This window comes from Heptranchias perlo, chromosome 16 (assembly GCF_035084215.1).
Source record: "Heptranchias perlo isolate sHepPer1 chromosome 16, sHepPer1.hap1, whole genome shotgun sequence".
NCBI lineage: Eukaryota > Metazoa > Chordata > Chondrichthyes > Hexanchiformes > Hexanchidae > Heptranchias > Heptranchias perlo.
Window position 1 is genome coordinate 26,316,012 of NC_090340.1, and position 23,264 is coordinate 26,339,275.

A 23,264-nucleotide genomic window follows, 5' to 3' on the forward strand; every position below is an offset into this window, starting at 1 on the left:
GATGAGGGTGCAAAGGTCACCCCACAGCATCATGGGTATTCATGGTGAAGTATGAAAGTACTTTAAAACAGTGTGCCGATGAGGCAATTGGAACATACTTGATATGCTGAATTAATGTAAAATCATGACGTATTCTCCTACTCACAATGGGGGCAATTTTAACCTAACACACCCGTCAGGAAGCTGATGAGATCGAGTGCAACTCTGGTTTTACAGCCCTGCTCGATTTTATTCTCCATTGTAGCCAATGAAGAGCAATATTGGGCAGGCTGTAAAACCAGAGTTCTACCTGATCCTGTGGGTTTCCCGCCAAGTGGGTTAGGTTGAAATCGCCCCCACTGCTTCCACTTTTGCAGTGTCATGGAGGTGGCATTCGCACTGGGGGTCACATCTTCCCATTCTCCCTCTTCTTGGTGGCCTGTGGTGCTCAGTGCCCTCACCTTGCCTCGTGCCCTCTATAAAGAAGCAAAGGACTTGCATTTCTATAGCACTCTATAGATGTTGCAAATTGTTTTACAACCAATTAATTACTTTTGAAAATGCAGTCTCTGTTGCTATGTAGGGAAACGCAGCAGCCAAATTGAACACAGCAAGGTGCCACAAACAAAATTAATTAATGGAGCATAGGAACAGGAATAGGCCTGTTCTGCCATTCAATCAGATGATGACTAATCTGTACCTTAACTCCATTTACCCGGCCTTGATACCCTTACCGAACAAAAATCTATCGATCTCAGTCTTGAAGATTTGGGGTAGAGAATTCCAGATTTCCACTACCCTTTGTGTGAAAAAGCGTGTCCTGATTTCACTCCTAAATGGCCTAGTTCTAATTTTAAGATTCCCGCCAACCAATGGACAAAGTCTCCTCACAGGCATTTTCCATAGGAACAGGAGTAGGCCATTCAGCCCCTCGTGCCTGCTCCGCCATTTGATAAGATCCTGGCTGATCTGTGGTCTAACTCCATATACCTGCCTTTGGCCCATATCCCTTAATACCTTTGGTTGCCAAAAAGCTATCTATCTCAGATTTAAATTTAGCAATTGAGCTGGAACTTGCCCACAGTATTCAAATTTAAGCTGGTGCAGGAAATTCAGCGGGGCCTGTTGATTTGATTGGATCAGGTCACTCAATGTGGTTTGTCATGAACACAAGACTATGACATTTATAGTGCTGGTCAGTTTCACGAAGTGATAGATAAAAATTTGGTAAGTGATTGACATAGCAAAATCATAAAAGGAAAATGGATATTTATCCCCCCTGTTGTTAACTTACATCCATGATGTCAGAATACTCAGGCACGCCATCATGAAAATGTCACTGCCTTGTGATAGCCTTGATAATGCAGTGCCTAGCAATTTGATCCCCTTGAACACTGCTCATTATGGCATGGGTTTAGTTCATAGAATTACATAGAATGTACAGCACAGAAACAGGCCATTCGGCCCAACAGGTCCATGCCAGTGTTTATGTTCCACACCAGCCTCCTCCCACCCAGTGCTGTTACAGGAAGGGAATTGGGAATTTGATTAAATTTTTGTGGATTTCACATTAGGAAGAGGTACAATATCAATTTGATTTTGAAATACTGAAAATTGCGAGTGAGCACATGCCTGTGGCAGTCTGTGCTGAGTTTTGCGATATAATAACTGCTGCACCTTTCAAATAGGTTACAGGCGAATGAAAAGCTTGCCCAGAGAGCTTGGCCTGAAGCATACTTGACTGACGATTGCCAAATTCAGCAGAGGAACAGCTCTCGAAAGGTTATTTGTCACAAAAGGAGAAGTTGTGGCGGTGACAGAAAAGTTGCCTAATTGTTTACAATGTCACAGCAGAGATATCTGGGCAACACTTGCTACATTTGAAGCTAAAGAGCTACAGTAGGCGCACCAAGGGACAGTGCCTCTATTTGGGGGCAGTAGGTCACTCTGAGCGAAGCTGAGAGGTTGTTTCCCCCAGCTGGAGAGTCTAGAACTAGGGGGCAGAGTCTCAGGATAAGGGATCGGCCATTTAAGACTGAGATGAGGAGGAATTTCTTCACTCAGAGGGTTGTGAATCTTTGGAATTCTCTACCCCAGAGGGCTGTGGATGCTGAGTCATTGAATATATTCAAGGCTGCGATCGATAGATTTTTGGACTCTAGGGGAATCAAGAGATGTGGGGATCGGGCGGGAAAGTCGAGTTGAAGATCAGCCATAATCTTATTGAATGGCGGAGCAGGCTTGAGGGCCGCATGGCCTACTCCTGCTCCTATTTCTTATGTTCTTATGTACTGTCCTTAAATGCACAAATGCAATCTGCATGGAGGGAAGTTGCCTTATGAGTCTCTGCAGTCACTCAACTCCCTTGTACCTGGCTGCAAATGCTGGGATCAGGAGAAGGGGAATATAACTGTTCACTTCCATTTTGTTCACTTCTGGGGCCCATCAAGTGTGTGGTGCACACTTAAATTGGGAATTGCCGCATCCTCTGGGCGGCACCATTTCAAAACATTGCGCACCGCTATTGCCCTTTTGCATAAATTCTTTCACGGTCCCCAAGCTGTTTGGTACAGTTTCCTCAAAGGTGGAGGTGGCTGCTGAGGAACATCAAGCAGATGCCCAGGCATCCAGGCCAAAATTATCTTCTACTGTCAAGGAACTTTCTCAGTGGGGTCAGCAGCCATGAATTCAGAATTGGCTCCTAAGGATCATCCACCCAGTGTTTCTTCTTCTTCATATAATTTAGCCACTCCCAATAGCTGCACAATGAAGGGACCATGTCTACCTCCTGCATGATGTCCACAGATATGTATTGTAAACAATTTTACAACACCAAGTTATAGTCCAGCAATTTTATTTTAAATTCACAAGCTTTCGGAGATTTTCTCCTTCCTCAGGTAAATGTTTCAAGATCTCACTGGATACCATTTGCGATGTTTTGCACTTGAGAACTGACCCTGCCAACAGGAGTGCTTTTCCGGGCTCCACAAAACCTGGGCCGCTGCCACCCCGGATTAACCCCCGCCCCCCACAACTCGAGATCGCACAGCCCCCTCCCACGGACTTATCTTCTTCCGGTCTGGGGCACTCATTCCCCTTCTGCAGCCCGCCACCCTAATGCTAAACATTTACCTGAGGAAGGAGAAAATCTCCGAAAGCTTGTGAATTTAAAATAAAATTGCTGGACTATAACTTGGTGTTGTAAAATTGTTTACAATTGTCAACCCCAGTCCATCACCGGCATCTCCACATCACAGATATGTATGATAATGTTGCTATGGTCAGATACCATCTTAACAAAGCTTCCCTCTCCTCATAAAGGTCATAGTGTTGAGATGAAGAGCCCTGATGCTCACTGGATACCATTTGCGATGTTTTGCACTTGAGAACTGACCCTGCCAACAGGAGTGCTTTTCCGGGCTCCACAAAACCTGGGCCGCTGCCACCCCGGATTAACCCCCGCCCCCCACAACTCGAGATCGCACAGCCCCCTCCCACGGACTTATCTTCTTCCGGTCTGGGGCACTCATTCCCCTTCTGCAGCCCGCCACCCTAATGCTAATGAGATCCTGGCCCTCAAAGTGGACTGGTTCCCTACCCCACCCCCCAGCCATGACTCTCGAATGGCCAGCGGACACGCTGTGCTGGCTGGCCGCCCAGAGTCTGCACCGGGGGGAGTCCCACGTAGTTGGAATGGAAAGATCTGCAAAGAGCTCGTCAACAATTTTAAGAAAATAAAACAGTTTCCTCATGTCTCGCAACTTCCTTCATATTCTGATGAACTGCTTGCCTCTTATCCAATGACAATGTATGTATATATATATATATATATACCATATATAAGCTGACAAACACAATAATAAAATCAAGTTAGTACTAGTTAAACAGCACATAGATCTCCAACGACTAGTTTCTACATCCAAAGTTAGCTATTGAAAGTAATCAGCTAAATTATCATCCAAATGGGGCTCTCCAATGCATCTATGGATCAGAATATAACTCAAGACACTTCCATTTCAGCAGATAATGCAATGGCCTGTCTTGCTATTAGTTTGGTTTGTCTAGTTGGAGTGCCAGGGAACTTAATAGTGATCTGGACCATTCTTTGTAACATTCTCCCACTATCCTGCTCATATTAAACCTGACTGTGGCAGATTTACTCATCCTCATCATTGTGTCAGTCGTGATTTATCAACTTACTAATCGCTGCTAATTTGGACTGTTTATGTGGAAAACCTCGGCTTACCTCATCTCATCCATGTACGCCAGTGTGTTCTTTGTCACGGTGTTGAGTGTTGGGTGCCCGGTGGCCATGATCTACGCATTTGCTATTCAGAAATGGCAGAAAGGGAGAACTGTTGATAAAATGATCACTGTTATTTGGGTTTCAGCAATTCTTTTTGCCGTTCCTGTTCTTACAATTCAACCACAATCAGACGTCCGTGGGAGTTTCGTCAAGTTTCTTCAGCGGCCATCAATGGCAGTTATTTTGCTGAGATTTGCCATTCCCTTTATCACATTGTGTGTCTGTTACGCATTTGTGTTTACAAGAATAAAACAAATGACCTTTCAAACCAAAAACAGACCTGGAATGCTAATTGTGAGCATTGTAGTAGCTTTTGCACTTTGTTGGCTGCCTTCTCGCATAAGCAACGGTATAGTGATCTCTTCTTCGCTGACAAAGGGCCTAGAAACCTTGACGGCATTAAAGAGAATTGCTTCAGGAATGAGTGCTTTCACTACAATTTTAGCTTTTGTCAGTGGCTGCATTAACCCTATGTACCATCCAAAATTTTAAGAGTGGATTTAAAAGTTCAAATATTGCATAAGTCTGTGAACAAATGAACAGCAGTCTAAAGGAAAAATGGGAGAGGGCAACAAATGTCATGGAAGACCAAAGTGATCTGCCAGCTATGTGATTATTGTACCAAATTCCAGCATAAACCAAAACTGACCAGTCTTTCTGCATGGTTCTACACTGAGAGGTTCTGCAGCATCTTGGATACAGAAAGAAAGACTTGCATTTATATAGCGCCTTTCATGACTTCAGAACATCCCACAGTGCTTTACAGTCAATAAAGTACTTTTTGAAGTGTAGTCACTGCGTAATGTAGGAAATACAGGACTCCCAGCTCTTCATCAATCTTCTAATAGAATTTTCCTGCATTCTTTTAAGATCTTGCAGCGTACTATCACAGGCTAAAAAAAATAATAGAAATAGTGTGTCTGTGGTTGCAGTAAGTAAATACTGTCTGCTTCTCACTTGCTTTTTCAGTTAGTTTATATTGAAACGATCCAGCCTTCTAGACTACAGTATTTGAGGCCGGTGCTCAGAAGTTGGAGTATTCACATCTGTTGAGAGAAGATTAACTGGGTCCAGCGAGGATGGGAAGGTTAGTCCCAGTCCAGAGGTAATTTAAAGTAGTGTTTTACACTGACTGCTAGAAAGGCTCCAATGGATACTAATGTTTAAATAACATTGTAGGAGGAAAGATCTTTGCTGATTTGTGATATCATTAATAACACATTAAGTACTTCATACTATGTTTATTAAGTTTTCTGATGATTGATGTATAATGGTTGTATTCTGATCTTCATTGCACCTCCACAATAAACAGTGCTGATTGTTATAAAGGATGGCATAATATATTATTAGCTTGATTAACAGAAGCATATGGTCCAGAGCAAATTAAAAATGTTATATAGAAATACATAGAAGTCACAACTTGGAAGCAGACCATTCATCCCAACCAATCTGCGTGGGCGTTTACCCTCCATGTGATCAAATAGTTTGAATCACATTTACCCACCCTGTTCCATTATCTCTTCAGACCCTTTTTCTTCATCCACCTCTCCAATCTAATCTTGAATGTTGACATAGTTTCTGCCTCAACCACTAACCCTGGCAGTGATTTCCACAGCCTCACAACTCTCCGTGTAGAGAATTTTTCCTTTTTTTTTATTCATTCATGGGACGTGGGCGTCATTGGCGAGGCCGGCATTTATTGCCCATCCCTAATTGCCCTTGAGAAGGTGGTGGTGAACCCAGTCTGGTAGCTATGTCCTTCAGGACTCAGCCAGCTCAGTCAGTCGTGGTGCTACCGAGCCACTCTTGGTGATGGACATTGAAGTCCCCCACCCAGAGTACATTCTGTGCCTTTGCTACCCTCAGTGCTTCCTCCAAGTGGTGTTCAACATGGAGGAGGACTGATTCATCAGCAGGAGGTTTTCTTGCCCATGTTTGGCCTGATGCCATGAGATTTCATGGGGTCCAGAGTCAATGTTGAAGACTCCCAGAGCCACTCCCTCCTGACTATATATCACTGTATTGCCACCTCTGGTCGATCTGTCCTGCCGGTGGGACAGGACATACCCAGCGATGGTGATGGAAGAGTTTGGGACGTTGGCTGAAAGGTATGATTCTGTGAGTATGGCTATGTCAGGCTGTTGCTTGACTAGTCTTTGGGACAGCTCTCTCAATTTTGGCACAAGTCCCCAGATGTTAGTGAGGAGGACTTTGCATGGTCGAACTGGGCTTGATTTGCCTTTGTCGTGTCCGGTGCCTAGTGGTCCGTCGGTTTTATTCTTATTTATGACTTTTTTTAGCGAGATTTTTCAACTGAGTGGCTTACTAGGCCATTTCATGAGGGCAATTAAGAATCAACCACACGCTGTGGGTCTGGAGTCACATATAGGCCAGACCGGGTAAGGACGGCAGGTTTCCTTCACGTAAAGGACAGTAGTGAACACGATGGGTTTTTACAATAATCCGGTAGTTTCATGGCCACCATTACTGATACTAGTATTTTAATTCCAGATTTTATTTAATTAATTGAATTTAAATTCCCCAGCTGTCATGGCAAAATTGAACTCATAACTCTGGATTATTAGTCCAGGCCTCTGGATTACTAGGCCAGTAACATAACCACTATGCTACCGTACCCTCTTTTCTAAATCTTTTACATTTAATCTTGTATATATGGACCCTCGTTCTTGACCCCTCAACCACTGGAATCAGTTTGCTTCTATCTACCCTGAACCACCCTTCCATAATTTTAAAAATTTCTATCCTATTGCCCCGTAATCTGAGCTGCTGTATTGAAAAAAGCACCATTTTTTCACGTCTTCCTTCATATTTGTATTTCCCCATACCAAGCTGCAGCCCAGTGAATCTGTGTCTGTGTTGTGCCCTCTCTAAAGCTTCAATTTTCTCTACATTACAATAGTGACTAGACTTCAGACATACTTCAATGGCTGTTAAGCACTTTGGCACATCCTGAGGTCAAGAAAGGCATTATATAAATGCAAGTTCTTTCAATATCCTTCCTATAGTGTGGAGCCAATACTGCACATAGTGTTCTAAGGTCTGAGGTCTTATTGACATTCGATAAAGGCTCACCATTACCTCTTAGCTTTTATATTCTCTACCTCTTGAGGTAAAACCTAAAATTCCATTCTTATTAGTAATACAAACCTCTTCAAAAATAAGTAGTTGTACTAAAACAGATCAAAGAATCAAATTAATGAACCATAACAAAAATGTATTTTTTATCCGTGTCGAATTTTTAAGTTGCATTTTATGCTGCTAGAAATGGCACATAAGGGAACCACACTCAAGGTCTCGGAAAGCATTTTTCAATAGGAAAGGCCTCAGGGGAGAAATTGGTCTTCAGCGATGGTGTAAAATGAGCTGCCGATTCGCTAATGCCCATTTCACACTGTCGCCAAAGATATATTTCACCCCCATCATCTCAGTCTGGGAAAGTTGGTCGGATAGGACTTCACAAGTTGCGATTTTCTACAACCCACATTACGGCTGCCTGAGATGTTACGTGTGAAATGAACCATTGGCATTACACGCAATCACAAACACCTTTGTTATTGTCAGTAGTCGGCTATCCATCCAATCTTGAGGCTTTTGATCCAGTGTAATTATGAGTGATGCAGCCATCTATTGCTTTTGTTTCAGGATAGTTGCAGAGGTGGTCACATGCCACCTTGACACAAGCAAACAATGTAGTTCCAGGATAGAGTAATGGGACAGGGTCATTGACTGGCTGTAGTTCTTTCTAACAGACAGCTTTGTGGCCAGAGTTCTCCAGTTATGGACTAAATTAATCAACATGTGTGTGATTCAACTGTCAGTCAGTGGTATTGATTTCAATGTAAAATAAAATCGGACAGTTTCCTCAATGCCAGTTTTACGTCTGGGTGACAAGTTGAAAATCTACCCCAGTAAGTCAACAGTAGTGTTTGAGTTCTGGTGCCGCAGCCTGGGGACAGGGTTTTCCAGCAGTAATATCTGAGCTTGCTTTCAAATGGTAGCTTGTTCCGAAAGGTAAGAAGGGAATCTACAGTTTAAAATCAATGTTCAGAGAGAAAGCAAGTGGCACATTTATTATTTTATGTATCGAGGCGGTTATAGTAATTTATGTTTCACCATGTTGTACTGTTTACTGTTCATTCATCTGTCTTGTGTAAATAAAACTACCTTTTGGTTCAAAGCCTGGGTCTTTGTCTGTTAACAGTGCTTCTCAAAGAGAGGAGGAGCAAGTGGTTTCATGTGATACATTCCAGTAGTTGGTGTACAGATAAAGAGTATTTTCTGTTATGATCACTGGATTTTGTGGTTGAACACCTAGATATTGGGCAGAAAAAAAAATGCTCACTGCAGATCATTGGGGACATGAGGCCTGGTATTGGGAGCGATCGATGATGCTGAAAAATTTCCGGCGTACAAACCCAAAAACATGATGCACACAATTAAAATTTGCCAAAAAGTGACTGTCAGTGGATTATTCAATCGCACCTAACAGCTAAGCTTGGATCCGTCCCAACCTGATGTCCTTACATTTAGACTTTCCAACAGAAAGGAACCTTCATTGATTTTCCCTCAACTTGGGGACAGTAAAATGTGCGGATGGTAAGCTCATTTAAATACTTGAAGATGCATTTATTTTTCAGTGTGATATATCTCAATAAATCACATTTTAATCCAAAGTGAGTAAGTTGGACTCCAAACGAGTGAGATATCAGGCTTGATTTCCGCTGTGGGGCAGTTTCATTGCCAGAAGTGGGTTGGGGCAGGACTTCTTGTGTTGGGGTCATTAAACATAAAGGGCAGGCACTGCCTGGGCTGCCCTGGTAAAGGCCCTAGGCAAAAGGGCAGCGGGTGGGATTGGAGCAGTAATGGGGCGGTAAGTGCAATAAATTTGCAAGCCTGGTTGCAAGCATTGAGGCGGCTTTGGCAGTTTGCTGGTTGCCTGTCACATTGTAAATCTGACTGGAATTTCTGCTGTGCTGACAAACCCTGAACCCTCCAGGCTATTGAAAAAGTTTATTGCAACAAGAGCTTTAGTTTTCACCAGTGGCAGTGTCAAGCTTCAAGTATTGCAAAAAATCTTTCAAGATGTGAAAAATTTTTCAGAAGAGAAATGGGTCAGAAGAACAAATGATATGAAGAAAAAACTGGCTTATAAAATATGTAGTTATTTTTAGGCATTTAATTCACTCGGATCAAAAAAAAGGGATGAGGTCCTGCAAGGTGAATTTAAGGAGTTAGGAGATAAATTAAAAAGCAGGACCTCAAAGGTAGTGATCTCAGGATTACTACCAGTGCCACGTGCTAGTGAGTATAGGAACAGGAGAATAGACTGGATGAATGGCATAGCTGCAGGGATGGTTAGGAGGGAGGGATTTAGATTCCTGGGACATTGGGATCGGTTCTGGGGAAGGTGGGATCTGTACAAGTGAGACGGGTTACACCCGAGCAGGACCGAGACCAATGTCCTCGCTGGGGTGTTTGCTAGTGCTGTTGGGGAAGGTTTAAACTAGAGTGGCAGGGGGATGGGAACCTGAGCGGGGAGTCAGAAGGGAGTAAAGTTGAGAGCAGCAAGAGAGGGGAAGACCCAGGGGAAATTTGCAATACAAATAGTACAAACAGTTGTTCAAGAACAAGTGAAAGGGAAAAGCATTTAATTCACTCGGATCAATAAGCAGTCAGCACAGAACAATCATTCTACACTGAGAGGGGCACTGGATACTAGGAACATAGGAACAGGAGTAGGCCATTCAGCCCCTCGTGCCTGCTCCGCCATTTGATAAGATCATGGCTGATCTGTGATCTAACTCCATGTACCTGCCTTTGGCCCATATCCCTTAATACTAATGAACATCTCAGCTTTCTATTGGACCACAGTACAAAGCTACCCATAATTCAGCACTAACGAGCAATGTGTCACTCAGGGAGGCTGGTGTGGCCAATAGACACATTTATGCCGTTTGTCTGGGTTTCTGCCGATCTTGTGCCGAAGTTAAGGCAGGAAATCGGAAAACCCTCCGTGGAAATTCTAGCAGATTACTTTCAGTTTTCCTCCCTACTTTTTCCCTCCCAATTCTCTTCAGCATAACTACCCTGACTCCCTGCTTGGATCCCATCTCACTAACCATTTCTGTGCTCACCGCTCACCACCACCAAACTCTCTTGAACCTTCTTACACTTTTCAGAACTTCCCATCACTTAATGTTTACCTCTCGCCTGCCACCACAACCTCTTTTGCACTCGCTCCCACCAACCTTTGCGCAGCCTGAATGTTTCCTCTTCTTTCCTTCGCTAAGCTCTCGTTCTTTCCTAACGCTGACCCATTACTCCTCAAACCGCACCCTCCAACTATCACTTCTCCAACATCACTCTTTTCTTTAATCAGCAAAGAATCTCGCACTCACACAAATATTAAAAATTCTCAAAATCCTTTTATTGTTTGATTTATAGAGAAGATACTACATTAAAATTTTTAATCCATGATACAAAAAAATTAAATATTTTTAATAAGTTGAAATCCCCCTTTCCCATTCCATTATTCATTTTAAGAAGCAGAAAATGACGCTTAAATACTTTAAGGCAGGAACATAAAGATAGATGGCTGGAATTTATGCTGGAGTTTTCTCATCTGCCACTGTAACTTTGGTGGAAGATCATCTGAAACTCCGGAGAAATAGCGTAATCGGTTGTTTCGATGTTTCTACACGGTTTTCGCTGATCTTCTGCTGAAGTTATGGCAGTAAATTGGAGAACACCCGTGGAAATTCCAGGCAAGAAACTGGATAACACTGGGGAAAGTGGTGATGGGGGTACCTGAGGGCACAAAAGTGGCTGCGGACAGGTGGCAGGAGAAGGAGGCTGATCGGCGGGAACACGTGGGAGGCAGGGCACTGATGGTTTTAAAGGAGCCAGTGGTAGTTTGGGTCCCAGCTCAGGCCCCTGCCTCCACAAGGCTGTTAGACCATGCTTCCCCAAATCTGCCAGATCCCAGTAACTCCAAATGCACTAATATCACATCCCCGGTTTTGCTGGATTCCATGTCCCCTCGGTACCAAATCACAGGAACCCCTCTCCGCGCTCAGAAACCATTAGGCAACCTTCCAACTGCTCTCCCAATCCTAGAACCATCCTCAAACGCTCCCACACCCTGAGAACTCCCACTCCAATGCCCCCAGATCCTAGGATACCTCTCCCAGTGAGTCTAGGTCCTAGAACTTGTTTCCGCTGTTCCAAAAACTTCTCTCTCCAGTGCTTTTGAAAACTTTAGATCCTCCACCCAATCCTCACAGACCTTGGGAGTCCACTTCAAAATACCATTAGACCCTGAGATCCCATCCCGCATCCCAGGGCTGTCTTCCATGCTGATATCAGAATCCATGGTAATATTACTTGGCTTAGCACCCCTGTATAAAACCCCTGATTCGCCATGAGCAACACTACGGGAGATCTACTAGTAAAGAAAGAAAATGCCTTTCATGACCACAGGATGTCCCAGAGCGCTTTACAGCCAATGAAGCACCTTTGAAGTGTAGTCCCTGTTGTAGTGTAGGAAATGCTGTAGCCAACTTGTGCATAGCAAGGTCCCACCATCAGCAATGAGATAATGACCAGATAATCTGTTTTAGTGATATTGGTTGAGGGATAAATATTGGCCACGACACTGGGGAGAGCTCCCTTACTCGTCTTTGAAATAGTGCCATGGGATCTTTTACGTCCACCTGAGAGGACAGACGGGGCCTCAGCTAAATGTCTCATCTGAAAGATCGCACCTCCGACAGTGCAGCACTCCCTCAGTATTGCATTGATATGTCAGCCTTGATTACGTGCTCAAGTCTCTGGAGTGGGACTTGAACCCCAGACCTTCTGACTCTGAGATGAGAGTGCTACCACTGAGCCAAGGCTGCCACCTTTATTGAAAGTGCTGCATGGTTCATTTAAAGTAATATATTTTAAGTTGACTGTACAGCTGTTTCAGTAAATATAACAGCTTTCAAGGAGAAATACTTTGTGTGTCGCTTCATCAGTATTTGTTCTGATTTTGCTGTAATAAAATCAACATAGAGACATAGGCCCCAAAGCTCCTGGGGAGGCATCAGTGGGGGAGGGGCGGATCAGGAGCGGAGTGGAACTCAGAGGGCCCTGACCCCATTGGAAATCCCAGGATCAGACTACTTTACATATCTTGGGCAGGCTGCATTATCTCCAGCATAACTGTGGTGCCCACCTGATGGGGGGGGGGGGGGGGGAAGGAATTTTGGCAGCAGCACCTTGCTACAACATCAGTGGGCCCATGGGGTTAAGGAATGGTAATAAATTTTTTTAACAAAATACTGCTGTCTTCTTCTTCTGCTGGTATAGGCAAGAACAATTGATTGCTTTGAGATCAATTGTACTGTGAAACCAGCCTGGTAAATTCAGAACTCTCCCCTTCCTTGGCCCTAGCAACACTGGGTGCCAGACACTCCAGTGTTGCTAAGGGTGTAAATGAGGAAACTATGCTGGATGACTTAATTTCCTCATTTAGAGTCTATTTTATTATACACCCACAGGGATTTCATACGAGGTGATAAAGAGGACAGAAAACTGCCGGATCTGAATTCCACCCACCCCGTGGACATTGGGCTCTGAACACCCTTCCTGGCCCTGGAAATTCAGGGCAATAATATTTCTTCAATTTTCCTCTTGACATGGAAGGCACTTTAACATAAATTAGAAGAGCAGAGACATGCAAATTTAAGCTCCTGGCCGACCAAAAATGGAATTAAAAGCTTTCAAATACTCATCAGCAACTGTGACAAATTACATTTCTGCTCCCATCAACACTAAAATGCACATAGATCACTCTAGTTTTCTCATCGGGCTTCCGCTGATGTCTTTAAGGCTGATTAATGCTGCTGATGTCTTTAAGGCTGATTAATGCTGCTGATGTCTTTAAGGCCCCAGAAGTGCCCAAACTTCCTCTTTACTGTTGGTCTGTGCCCAATATTGCACCGTCATGTGCTCCTGGTACATGTCTGCAGTATTTAAATAAAGTCCGAGAGGAAATTTGAGCACTGAGGATAAGGTCCTGCAGAACACACTTCACTCTGTCCAAATTGTCCAGTGAGCACGTTCGGTCCTCTTGGATATTATGAGTGTTGTCAATGGTTACACGATCATTGCCTGTTTAAGAATTCAGTGCACTGCTTTGATTACTTTGGGCTGTTCTAAAAGGTATATAAAACCTGGACTCCATCCATTCAGTTTGGCCTGATAAATGCAGATAGTCATTTGGTGACTAAAGGAAAAGAAAATGAAAACTTGGAGTAATTCAATTTTAAGTTCCTGTAAACACTGAAACACCAGTGTAATTTAGACAAACTTTGAACTAATCAACTTTAGGCTAGTAGCTTGAGGCAAAGCTGAATGTGGGATTTATCTCAATTCAATCATCTCAAGATGATGTACATTGGGGCAACTAAGGAGGATGTGGGGAAAAAAAATTACAAGCCAGATGTCTATTAATAGGAGCTAATGGTTTAAAAGACCTGGCAGTAGTGGAATAATGTCTCCTACAGAAAACTGTTTCAAATAGTGAGGTCTATATGCTGCTGAAGAGTGCCAAACCAAAGAGGATTAGTGAAGGATTCAGCAAGAAAATACTGTGCCAGCATAGCTATAGATAAGTGAAGGTTTAAGGTTGTGTTTTGAATATTTTTTCAGTTGAGAGGCCTACAGTGAGAACAACACCAAGGTTGAAAACTGAAGGAGGCAGGATGAGGTAAATGAAGAAGTGATGATTAGGTGACATCAAGCTTAGGCTGTCAATGTTTGTAGGAGGAAGGAAGGAAGGAATGAGGAAGGTGATTAGTTCTAGTGGGAAAGAATGAAGCAGAGTAGGTGATGGTATGAATATAGGATGCAATGTAGAGGATGGGTGTGTAGGAAAGAGTTTGAGAATTATCTTTGCAGAGTGTAAATTGCCTGTGATTGACACTTGTTCAGAGAGAGGCTCATTTGTATTAAACAACTGTGACTGTGTTGTACACCCAGTTTCAAACAAACCTTTCATCCATCAGAAATGTTACAAAGCTGACCATAGCCTCCAATAACACATCCATTATATTGATATCAAAGATATGGTCAATATGGGTAGAATGTAGCATAAAAGCAGTATGGGCATGACAGAGTGCCTTTCTACTTTTTAGGGAATTTGAAAGAGCTGAATAGGAAGACTGGGTGTGGTTTGAAAATGGAGCTATCCCAAGAGCCCCAGTCCAAGTATTTTAATGATGTCTGTAGGATTAAATTGTCACATGTAGAAAAATGACAATTGCTTTAAGAGGATTGTTATGGAAGACCTGAGCAAATCTTTATGAAACATGAACTTTAAATGTCTGAGTGATTCCTTTACATTAACTCCTGTAATGTCAGCAACCCAAAATTTGGTGAAAAGCTCATGTTATGAAAGGGTTAACACTAATGAACACTGGCACAATGAGTTTCATTGGCTTTTAGCTCCCTTCCTGTTAATTAGTGCAAGTTATTCATTTGTTTCAGGATCTTGGTGTTTATTCATCAGTTGGACTTGTTCAGCTTGGTTTAGACAATTTACTTAAATGGTCCAGCTGTTAATTAGTTTAAGTTGCTCATTTCTTTGCTTGATTTACTCAGATTGGTTTAGACAATTAGTTGGTAAAAGGCCAAAACAATGGATCATAGAAGGTTTCTGTTGGTATATAAAACAGGGTAGAGTGTTAGTTACTATACATCATCATGTGAAATGGATGTACTCTTTTGGTTTCCATTTCCCCCTCTCCCACCCTGCTGGAAGCCACTAACTCACGCAGGGATACATTTCCAAATGGACTGAGTGCCCATATTAAACCTCACCCAAGTGGCTATTTTTCGCGCGTGAGCCTAAAGGATAAATATCAGTGGGCTATATTTTCATGAAAGGCAGCAAAACTAAATCCAGCTTGGCCTCACTCAATGCCCATAGTTGCCCACTAAGCGGTAGGTGTCACTGGGCAATAATTGGGAGCAGGAAATCACGATGATTCCCTCCCTACAGTTCAAGGGCACTGAGGATAGCATAACAGTTACCCTGGTTGCATGTATTCATATCCTGAAAATTTACTCTCAATGCCCATTAGCATGCTTTTCAGTACAAATCAGCAACCAGGCTTGTGACATGTCGTCCTTATTGCTCCCGCACTCTTGTCCACGTCTATCCATCACCTCTTCCTTGCTTTTCTATATCGAAAAATGACTAGCCTTTTCGCACCACATCACATCTATCGAACATCAAAAAGCGCATCCTGCACAATAAATTATTTTGAAGTGCAGTGATTGTTAATTAGGCAAATATGGTAGCCATTTTAAGCCTAGCAATATCCCAGAACCATCAACGACCAGTTATTCTGTTCTTTGATGGCATTGGTTGAGGAAGGAAATGTTGGCCAGGACACGAGGAGAAAATTCTTTGCTGCTCTTTAAATAGTAGCATAGTATTTTTTTGTGCATTTACACTGCAGTTACTGGTCTCAATATGGTGACTGCGGTGTCACTTCTGACCAATATCCTGTTTACAATGACTAGCAAAAACTTTTAACTCTTGTGCCTAGGAGGAAGCTCTGCACATATGTGATTACATGTGTGCACAGAGCTCTTCTCCAAGCAGTTAAATTTTAAATATTTAGATAGCTTTGTCTAAACATTTAAATTAATCGCAAGCAGCTTCCAATAGTGCCCAGGAGGTCCGACAGTTTTAAATCCAGTTTGAATCACTTGACTTCACTCTTCTAGTTTCCTCTTCTCATTCCTATAAAGCGGGCACAGTAGAAGCACAGTTCAAGGGAGGGATAATCTGTAGAGTTGGGCTGGGTGAGATGGGGATTTAGACAGAACATTAGATAATTTAACACAATGTATAAAGGTGCTGATGGATACATCTATTTAAATGACTTTCAATTCCATGCCTGCTGTCAAGTTTTGAGTGGAAGTTTGGGCTTGGTGCCATTACCATGGCTTCACCTGATTCATCCCATATTAAGCTGAATTGAAATATTTCCCCACTCATTTATGAAATCCACCAATTGGATCAGATCCAATCTGTTTTAAACTCACCCGAACATAAACTATGTTGTCACCAGTTCCTCGTGTAGAGCTTATAGCAAATGAAATATAGTTTAATAACTGCAAGACTTCCAGACACAGAACAGTCTATTTATTTCCAAATATGAAACATGTAGAATGCAATGTAATGTTCAATGGTCACATTTGACATAATTGACATGACAGAAAGATAGGAAGTTGGGCATAAGATGGCCCCTGAAGAGTCTGACAATGTAGAACTGTGAAGCTAGGTAGAGGTAGCTAGACATTATTGGAAAAGTAGCATAATAGGTTGCAAATGTTGTATCAATATTTAAAAATATATATAAAGCTATGAACTTGGAGATTATAAATTGGTTAAGCAAGTATCCAACATGGGAAAATGTTCTGGAGAATTTCAAAAGATACGATCAATGTTAATCTAAAGAATACACAATTCATACATAACAAGTGATCATGGGGTTAGAAGCAACAGGCCCACTGGTTTTAGATACCTATGACTTGTGAAATTCATTGAAAATTAGCTAGGTGACTGAGTAAACCATTCCATTTTCCAGTGAAAATTCAAATATAAAAAAAAGGGGCGGCCATTTCATTGTAATTAGGACCACTGGTTTACAGTGAAGTTAGGGTCACAATAAGCCTAGCTGGCAGTGGGCACATTATGATCCTGTCTTCAATGGAGAAGGTGCTTTATACCATGTTTTATGAATGGAGCACTGGTCAGGCCTCAGGCTCCATAATGCGGGAAGTCAACACCTGATGTGCATCATCGCCATGAGTGCCAAGCATTGCATTATAGGCCGTTATGAGCACGTAAGCAAGCTTGTCTAACTGAGCAGTGCATTGTCATTATTTGCATTATTGTACACACAGTATTATACACTTGTGCAGAAGTAATATATATTGACAATCTGATCTAACTTATCGTGCATACATGAATAATATGGCACATACCAATTGATATGAGCATGTCGCAATCTCCACAGTCCCAACATCGTCTAACATCTCCAAAACAAATCAACAGTAACGTCCTCATATGGAGTCAGTTATTTAGAAACAACTATAAGACTTTGGAATAATCTGCTGGCACCAGCTAACCCTGTCATGGGATGTGCCAGGATATTCTGGCAATAAGCTGACTTTGCATTAGAATGCTAGGCCAGATCAGAGCACTGCAGAACTATACAACATTGGAATAATCTGCTAGGTGGGGAAGTAGAGTCAAAAACATTAGCATTCAAAATACACCTGAATGTAATAATGGGAGAGTGGGAGAGCTAGAGGGATGAGCTTTGGGCCAATTGACACTTTCTCATTCTTGACCTTTTGTACAATCTTCTGTTTAATGTTCTTGTGGTAAAACCTGTGGCATTAAATGTCTGTTGCACTCTGTGCTGTCCTATTATGTAAGTCATGATGTGGAGATGCCGGTGATGGACTGGGGTTGACAATTGTAAACAATTTTACAACACCAAGTTATAGTCCAGCAATTTTATTTTAAATTCACAAGCTTTCGGAGATTTTCTCCTTCCTCAGGCAAATGTTTCAAGATCTCCTTGAAGCCTACGCATTTATACATGTATAAATGCGTAGGCTTCAAGGAGATCTTGAAACATTTGCCTGAGGAAGGAGAAAATCTCCGAAAGCTTGTGAATTTAAAATAAAATTGCTGGACTATAACTTGGTGTTGTAAAATTGTTTACTATTATGTAAGAACAGTGGAATGCAGATCCACTGATTTAGCCCATGGAAATTGCTTCTTACAGTTTATCTCCTTGCTGTCATGACATGTATAATATAAAGGCTGATAATGTGGTAGGACGGCTTTTCTTTGGGCACTAAGCACTTGGAGTGTTGTGAGCTGGTCTTGAACGATGAAGCAGGCGTGTTGTGAGATGAAGGACTGGGCTATCTGGTGTCAGTAGCCTCAAAGGGTTATTGGTCAAAGCTATTGTGCTACTCAGTGAAGAAATAACTGGAGCAAAGCCACAAAGCAGAACTGCACTGTTCCAGCATTGGAGGTCCAGCAGATTGAAACACCTAAATCACAGGGCTTCAACAACTTTATTGTTGCCCAGAGGTCTGCTCCCAAACAGATTTCTGGCCATTCTGAAATGATTCCTAACAGCGGGAGAATGACAGGAGCTGGCATAGATGATGGGGATGGTTCCCATGGCTATATCACATCCATATCACCCATCCATCCCACTCAAATGGATCTAGATGTGGCCAAAACCATGCAGACCAAGACAATCACTGCATCAATACCTGTGGCACCTGTAGTTGCAAGGCCAACTACTGAATCTAATACAAGGAGGTACTGGACCATCTACATCACTAGAGACAGCCACTGTCACAGTAGATCCACCTCATTTACCCCTTCTACTCAGAATGCACTTTGAAGGTGCACACAGTTAGGAAGTAGAAGATATATTCCATCCACTGGAACAAATAGGAAGCATCGGGGTAAAATGTACTTAATGCACCTGCACCACATACTTTTAAAGTGTATAAAATTTGGCTCAGCAGGTTACTCTAAAGAGTTGCAAGAGTTCATTTGGGATGGTGCAGGATAAGGTAATTGTGGAGAATTGCAGTGGCATTTGTAACAGAAATGAAACATTTTTGTCTGTTAGTTTATGGATTGCTTTCTTTATTGGCCACACAGGATTAATGTTAGTTTCTATTGGCTGTTTCTACAATGTGCAGGAGTACACGTTTCAGCTGGCAGACTGAATTCAACTAATATGTGTCTGAGTTTTGATTCTTGTTCGACAAAGTGGAGCTTACTATATTAATATTGATTGAATGTTGAGTCATTGATGTCAATCTGTTAACATTTGGATGAAACAGCAGCAATTCATTCTGAGTTAGAATCCTGTGTGTCTTTTCAAAGGATTGTTTCATTATTGGAGATACACTCTGTTAATGACTTTTGTTCTGACGTCTTCAAAAGATCTTGAAACCGGTCAGTCAAGTCACCTGGCACAGATCAGAGAATCAGGCCATCTTGGGCTGGTTGTTTTGAGTAACTGCGCTGTCTGCCACCTATCAGTAGGACAGGGCTCAAAGATTCATGGACAGCTCTGTGGCCTGAAGTCTCCGATTTGTGGATATGTCTGAGGCTGTCTGAACTCAGTTAGTCAGTCTTTAGCCAGCTGAGGGAGTGGGCTTGTTCCAATTCTACGGCAGTGAGCAAACATTTTCAATGGTCAATGTATGTTGAGAGATGGATCATGGAGAAGCATCTTATATTGAGGAGAATAGAAAGGTGTTTAAATCTTAAAATGTTTTGCAATAATTAAAGTTCATTTACTTGTTCTATATCAAATAAATGAGCTGTTTTTTTTTAGCCTGAGCCTTGGTTTGATAAGAGTGCATATTTAATCTGAAGTTGAGGCGAATAATGTGGAGACATGATGTACACTGAATAGGCAAACATCCCCAGGTAGGAGATGGAGTGGAGCTCCGAGAAGGTCTGAATATCTTCAATAGTGAAAACAAAAAAAAAACTCAGCAAATAAGCTATGTAGAGGTACTTACAACATTTACCAAGCAAACTCCCCTTTTAAGAGAGAAGGCCCAACATGGCTGAAGAGGCCTTTAAGTTAGTGATGATTTTATGAGTGCTGTTCAGGTTTTGAAAATACTACGGGGCCATCAGCAAACTTCATTGAAATTCAGAGCTTAAAGTATAGCACACAACAGGAGCGTAGGGCTGAGAGTCACAGGTGCTTCCTGACCACATGATGGCACATCATGCACACCAAGTGCTCAGCCGGCCTCAGCACCTGATAACATGGGTCACCTGCAGCTGGCGCTGACCATTGCATTATCAGTTCCATCATTTGCAAAACCTCGCTATTTACTTGTTAATCTTTCTCTAGGTTAGTGCAGCACTTTTTGTGTATATTTCTAACAATTCCTACTTTTCTCTTGTCCATACATATTCTGTGCTGCTCCTTGACTTATGTCTTATATGTGTTCTCTTCTTTAAGCCATGCAACTTGTTCCGGTCCTCTGGGTATAGCAATTGAGACACTCTTGTCAGTAAGATATTGCCACACTTGTCACCTCCTTTGCATATTTGGAGACTGTTCTACACCATCAGAAATGTGTTTGTGTGTACTGTATTATAGAAGTTGTCAGCACTTGAAGAGCCTCAAGGTTAAATCAGTATTTTCTCACTTGTTTATCCACTTTTAACAAGCGATGATATTTCTACAGGTTAAGCGCTTCATTAGCTGTTTGAGAAGTGTTAACCACTCATGATTGCCGATGCTTTTGCATGGTTGCTTGTTTTTGGTTGGTGCTAACAAATTCACACACACAAATTCCACCTTTCAAAAAAGCACGTTCCCACAATTTCATTAGTAATTCATTAATTACACTTTAAAACAGGACATTTCTTCTATTTTTGATTGAGAGAAAAGTCAAGCCCATAATTTCAGTAAATGGGGCTAGTTTCTTCTTCTTGTGAGTATGGGTGTCAGCCTTGGTTCAGTGGTTGTCTTCATATCCTTCCTATAATGGAGCCCGACTCCAGAGGCTGACACTCCCAGGGAGTGCTGCACTGTCAGGGGTTCCATTTTTTGGATGAGACGTTAAATCAAGACCCATCTGCCCTCGCAGGTGTACGTAAAATATCCCAGGGCACTGTTCAAAGAAGAACATAAGAGTTCTCCCGATATCCTGGTCAAAGTTTATCCATTGCCAAGACTTATTTCACTGCTGTTTGTGGGACCTTGCTGTGCACAAATTGGCCGCCGCCTTTCCTACATTACAATAGTGACTACATTTCAAAAATACTTAATTGGCTGTGAAGTGCTTTGGGATGTCATGAAAGGTACTATATAAATGCAAGTTCGTTCCTTCTTTCTTTTGTGTTTTGATTTCCTAATGCTGATAAACTATTGGTCTCTTAGCCAATGGCACTTCCTTTACAGGCTGACCAAAGAATTTACAAATTAGCAGTACTTCTGTTAAAGGTTTTTAACAGTGGAGAGATCACAAGAGATTAACTGAGAGGTAAAAACAGAAAATGCTGGAAAAGCTCAGCAAGTGAGGCAGCATCTGTGGAGAAAGAAACAGAGTTAACGTTTCGGGTTGAAGACCTTTCATTAGAACTGGTTTTGATTAACTGAGAGGTGCTATATTGGATAAATTGCTTTTGCTTTGTTTCTTGAGAAAACAATTTTCTGCTTGAAGCTAACAGTACAAACTAACAGGACTAAATGATCCAAATGATGCTCACCAATACAAGTGTGGATCAGAATCGGACCCTTCATACTTCTACCCCAGTGGTAAATGCGGTGGCCTGTGTTGTTCTTGGTCTGGCATGTCTTGTTGGAGTACCGGGGAACTTGATCGTGATCTGGACTATTCTTTGTAACATTAAGCAACGATCTCCCACCATTGTGGTCATTTTAAACCTGGCTGTGGCAGATTTTGTGGTCCTCGTCACTTTGCCATTTTGGATTTACTTTCTCGCTGATGCGTGGGTTTTTGGAATCCCTTTCTGGAAAGTCACAAGTTGCTTAATCTTCTCGTCCATGTACGCCAGTGTGTTCTTCATCACGGTGATGAGTGTTGAGCGCCTGGTGGGCGTGCTCTATCCGTTTACTACTCAGAAATGGTGGAAGAAGGTAACAGTCATTAAAGTAGTCATTGGCATTTGGGTTTCAGCTTTGCTTCTTGCTATACCTGATGTGACACTTGAGATCAAATTGGATGCAAACGGGCGTCCACGTAAAAGGATTTACTCATCCGATCAGCACGAGGTGGGAATTCTTCTGTTGCAAACCATGGTGGGTTTTCTCATTCCCTTTATCACACTGTCTGTCTCTTACAGCTGTGTTTCTAAAAGAATAAAACAAATGACCTTTCGAACTAAAAACAAATCGGGAAAGTTGATTGCCAGGGTTGTGATCACCTTCGTCATTTGCTGGCTTCCTTATCACACAGGAAACATCATTAAAACTTCTTCACTGTTGGCAAGGAATTCAAATTCAGAACTCGCAAAGAAATTGGACAAGGTTTACCAAACAATGAACGATGCTGCTGGGGCTCTGGCTTTCATCAGTAGCTGCATTAACCCCATTCTTTATGCATTCGCTGCTCGGAGCTTTAAGAATGGATTTAAAGCTTCAAATCTTGCTAGCGTCTTTGAACAAATGAATAGCAGTTTTAAGGAGAAACGGGATAAAGGAATGAATGACACAGAGCATCGATCCGAATCAATAAATATGCTTTAACTATAAAGACTGCTTAATACGTTAATGCAAATTGACCATAAATTATCGCAGAACAATCATTTTATATCGATGCATATTCGAGGAAAGTTTTCTTATCCTACACATAGAGAGGACTCCCTTGTAAAGTCTTGTAAAGTCCCTCTCTTGTAAAGTCTTGATTCTGTGTAACTTCACTTGAAAAATCATGGAAAGATCATGTAATGCTTTGTGCCCCAAGAACAAATAAATACTGTCTGCTTTAAAGCCACTTCGTAGTTAATTTATAACAGGAAAATATATTCCGACTTCTGAGCTACCTGACTCCCATTGCTCAGGAGTCGATTGCTTACAACTGCTAATGGGGGACTTGCTATACTGTACCAGTAGTTGGGGACGGGGTCAGGAGCAGGAGATGGATTTCTTTCTCTCTTTCCCTTCCCTACTCCAACTCACGGCCTCCAAAAACAATTGTAGGAATCCTCCCATTATCGAACTCAGTATAAAGTAGGGAATGAGCATGGAACCTTCCTGACCTCTATGGTTCAGAACCACTTCACATGGTGCTTAGGTCACTTGAGCCCCGTGGGAGAGCCCTCTGACAAAACGGCACCTTTTTCATCTAATCTTACCTT

General features: G+C 42.1%; 1 protein-coding gene and 1 pseudogene across 1 annotated transcript; both read left to right on the top strand.

Moving 5' to 3' along the window:
* The first annotated feature begins 3,941 nt into the window (after window positions 1-3,941).
* Window positions 3,942-4,777, top strand: LOC137333416 (leukotriene B4 receptor 1-like; annotated as a pseudogene).
* A 16,580-nt stretch (window positions 4,778-21,357) lies between these two features.
* On the top strand, window positions 21,358-22,882 carry LOC137333296 (leukotriene B4 receptor 1-like). Its single transcript, XM_067997459.1, has one exon. The coding sequence runs from the start codon at window positions 21,634-21,636 to the stop codon at window positions 22,651-22,653; it is 1,020 nt and encodes a 339-aa protein (XP_067853560.1). The 5' UTR covers window positions 21,358-21,633; the 3' UTR covers window positions 22,654-22,882.
* Window positions 22,883-23,264: the final 382 nt, after the last annotated feature.